The sequence below is a fragment of the Rhinolophus sinicus genome, linkage group LG02, assembly GCF_036562045.2.
Source record: "Rhinolophus sinicus isolate RSC01 linkage group LG02, ASM3656204v1, whole genome shotgun sequence".
NCBI classification, from domain to species: domain Eukaryota; kingdom Metazoa; phylum Chordata; class Mammalia; order Chiroptera; family Rhinolophidae; genus Rhinolophus; species Rhinolophus sinicus.
This window is the reverse complement of record NC_133752.1, coordinates 174525264-174528782: the sequence shown is the minus strand read 5'-3', so window position 1 is coordinate 174528782 and position 3519 is coordinate 174525264. Positions and strand designations below refer to the sequence as shown.

The 3519-nt window shown below is 35.1% G+C and overlaps 1 protein-coding gene across 1 annotated transcript; it reads right to left on the bottom strand.

The window, feature by feature from the left end:
• Positions 1-324: 324 nt before the first annotated feature.
• On the bottom strand, positions 325-1236 carry LOC109454257 (taste receptor type 2 member 46). Its single transcript, XM_019744709.2, has one exon. The coding sequence runs from the start codon at positions 1234-1236 to the stop codon at positions 325-327; it is 912 nt and encodes a 303-aa protein (XP_019600268.2).
• Between the last annotated feature and the right edge of the window lie 2283 nt (positions 1237-3519).

The following is a 3519-nucleotide window of genomic DNA, read 5'->3' as shown; positions in this document are numbered from 1 at the left end:
AATTAAGTCAAGAAAAAGAAAAAGCCTTCGACTCGTAAAAAAATTATCTAGAAAAGTAAGTCTTAAGTAAATCTTTGCTTTTGAATTTATATGTGATTTTCCCTCATAGAAGTTCTATCATAAAGAAACTTATAACATCAGTAACAGTTCACGGCTATGATTTTTCTTCTTCATCTTTCTTACACAACTTGAATATCCTAAGCTTTTTACCTGCCTGTATTAATTTTAATCTTCCTTATCTGTACCATCAAGTCAGTATTATTTATTGTCACATAAACACAGTTTACAAAGATTCATTCTGCTAGGAGACACATGATGCCCATCTTATTTCCTTTCTTTCAGCCAGCACCTCAGCTGCCACAGAAATGACAGAAAAACCTGTCTTAGCTTTTTATTTCCCCAAATCAGGATAAATGAGTGGCCTGAAGGATACAGGACTCCAAGAACCTCGTAAAGCATGAGAAGTGGTTTGTTCTGCAGAGTATTAGAACTCCAAACTGAGACGATTAGAGTCACAAAGTAAATAGCAAAAAGCAAGAGAAAGGAGATCACAGTTTGCATGGCTCTTATGTGGACCTTGGTGCTGGGATCTCGGGATCCTTTGCCACTGAACTGCGTCTTCTTGAGATGTTTCCACAGGGAAAAAATTAACAGCACAAACGACGTCAGGGACGTAGTAAAGGGTATGATGTTTGCTAGCGTGAATACAGTCCTATCTGAAAGTTGCACGATGTCCTGCAAATTGGTCTTCCAACTGATGTTTCCTTCATATTTATTCATCTGCATACTTATATTTGTCACGGCAAGATGAAAAACCAAGAAGACCAAAGTTCCCAACAGTATCATGGGAACTACTCTTTTAACTTTCCACTTCAGGTGAAGAAAAAGAAGGCTAGAGAAATTGGCTATCTTGAGCAAATAAAATATGCTGAGGCTAGTGGCAAGCCAGAGGTTAAAATGGTTGCTTATCGTCCAGATCGTTTGAAGAATAATTCTTTCCTCTATACTACGTAACGCTGGACTAAACATAGTTGCATACCAATTTCCTACTATTTCCCAGAGTAAACCAATCCTGGAGACCGCCAGAGCAGTGAGAATTCCATCAGCTGAGGAGATCTTTCGTCTCTTGATCCACTCAATGCAGTTCACCAGTGCTATGAAGACATTAGCCAAATTTCCCAAAACAAATTCTGTCATTAATAGGATGGAAAAAATGATCCGTAGTAAACTTATCATATCTGGGAGGACAAAAGCCAATCTGGGGGGTAAGGGGGAAAAGCCAAACCTAGTATCACTGCGCGAGATTTCTTAATATCCTCAAGTTCCTCCTGCACCTGGTTTCTAAATGTGCAGTAAAGTTTTTGTTTTCTTTTAAATTCTGAGATTAACGTCAAGCAGAACACCAAATTCTGCTAATGGATGAGTTCGAAGCTGTCTTTATTAAAAACGTTTCTCAAATAATTTAAATGAATTCTTGTGTCCTTGCCACAAGCTGGAATATTTCATAGCTGATGTTAAAATGAGAGCTGAATTTTCATTTGCTAACATGCAAATAAAGACAAATTATCTTTCATAGTTCTGCAGTTTTTTGCCTTGTCTCACCTCTACATAATTTGAATTTATTTTGCCTAGTAAAATTTTAAATCTAATGCTTAGAACATGCAGCAGTTGTCTAAATTAGTAGATGGGTCTTATTTTAACAAAAACATTAGATCCATGCAGAAAGACTTAACGGAATTTATCTATAGGTTTTCCAAGGCTTTCTTTTCAAAAACTTTCTAGTTTCCCTAGAACCATTAGGAAGGCCAATACTCTCTAAAATTGGGTGCTAATAACTAGCATTTATAAATACCTTTGTTGTTTACAAGCTTACACACACATACACACACACACACACACACACACACACACACACACCACCTATACATTTCATTTGATCTCCTGAAAAAATGATTTTTGTAATTGCATTGCACACAAATCCAAGGGTTTGGATACAATTGCTCTCTTAGGAAACTGATTCTATCCACTCAAGACCATGGCACATATCTACATTTGTTCAGATCTTTTATGTTCATCATTATAATTTAATAAACTTCAATAAAATATGATATATTACGTCTGAGACTTATTTCCTAACACCTTATAGTTCTTGTTGCTATTATGAAAAAGTTCAGTTTCAAGTATCATACTCAAATTAGTTATTATTGGTGAATAGTGCCTTATTTGGCAATTTTGCTAAATTTACTTATTAGATAAATTTATTACTTATTTCTTTGTGGATTACTTTGGATTATCCATAGGTAAACCTGTTGTCTGCAAGAACAAAATCTGTTTCGTCATTTTCATTCAAATTCTCATATGAGTTAATTTATCTTTTCTCATTGTATTGGCTAATACCTCTGACACAAAGCTTTTCTTTATCCTGGCATCAGCAAAAAGATTCTACATTTTACCATTAAGCACAATATTCTTACTTTTTTTTTGGTATACACCTTTTATCCGATTATTGTCATTTCCTTCCATGTATACCAATTCAGTAAACAATTTGGTCAAAAAGTATTCCAATATGTGTTAATAGTCAGAGTTCAATCAGGAGACAGACCACACAGAAATTTGATGATAAAAAGTTTAACATAAAGAACTATTAACTATAATGGGATTGGAGTAATGAGGGATTGACTAGAAAGAAGTAAAGAAGACTCTACAGAATATAGAAATAGCAAATAAAAGGAATAGTCATTTTTCCAGGGTTAAGATATAACACCCAAAGAAAAACCTCCACACAAACTTACCCACTCTCCAGGCTAAGAACCACACCGTGTTGAAGATGGCACAGCTATGGCTCACTGAGCTGTGCCACCAGCAACTGCTGGAAATCCATTGTCTAGACCTTGCCAGAAATTTACCTCCTGGGGACTGGGAAAGCTGTTCAGGGAGAGCGGTGTTACCACCAATGCTCTGCTGTAAACTACTCTAGGGACATGCTGGAAAAAGCTGTTGACTGCTGGGTGCTGCGGACCAGAACACACCATGGAACAAGACACTGCACTGGAGAAGCTGCTGCACTATGAGCCAAGCACTAAGATGTTGTCCAATTTATCTGAATTTTTTAATTTTTTGGTGAAAAAGTGTGCTTATATGCATTTAGTTTTTATTTTACTAAGTACAGTTATTACATTTCTAATGTTATATATATTTGATTTTTGTCTGTTTATTGATTTTCATAAAGAATCTTTGGTTTTACCCTCATCTATATTTTGTTTTAGTTTTCTATGTCTTTAATTTCTTCCTTCATTATTATTTGCAGATTACAAAGGAGTTAAGAATGCAAGTTTGGGAACCAGATTGCTTATGCTAACATTTTTCGATTTTTTTCTATTTTCTATTGTGTGACCTTAGGCAAGGTACTTAACCTTTTTTTAATTCCTCAGTTTCCTTATGTACCAAATGTAGTATAATTATTTTCAGGATTAAATGTGATAATGTATGTAGAGCACTGAGTATAGTTTTCTATATACA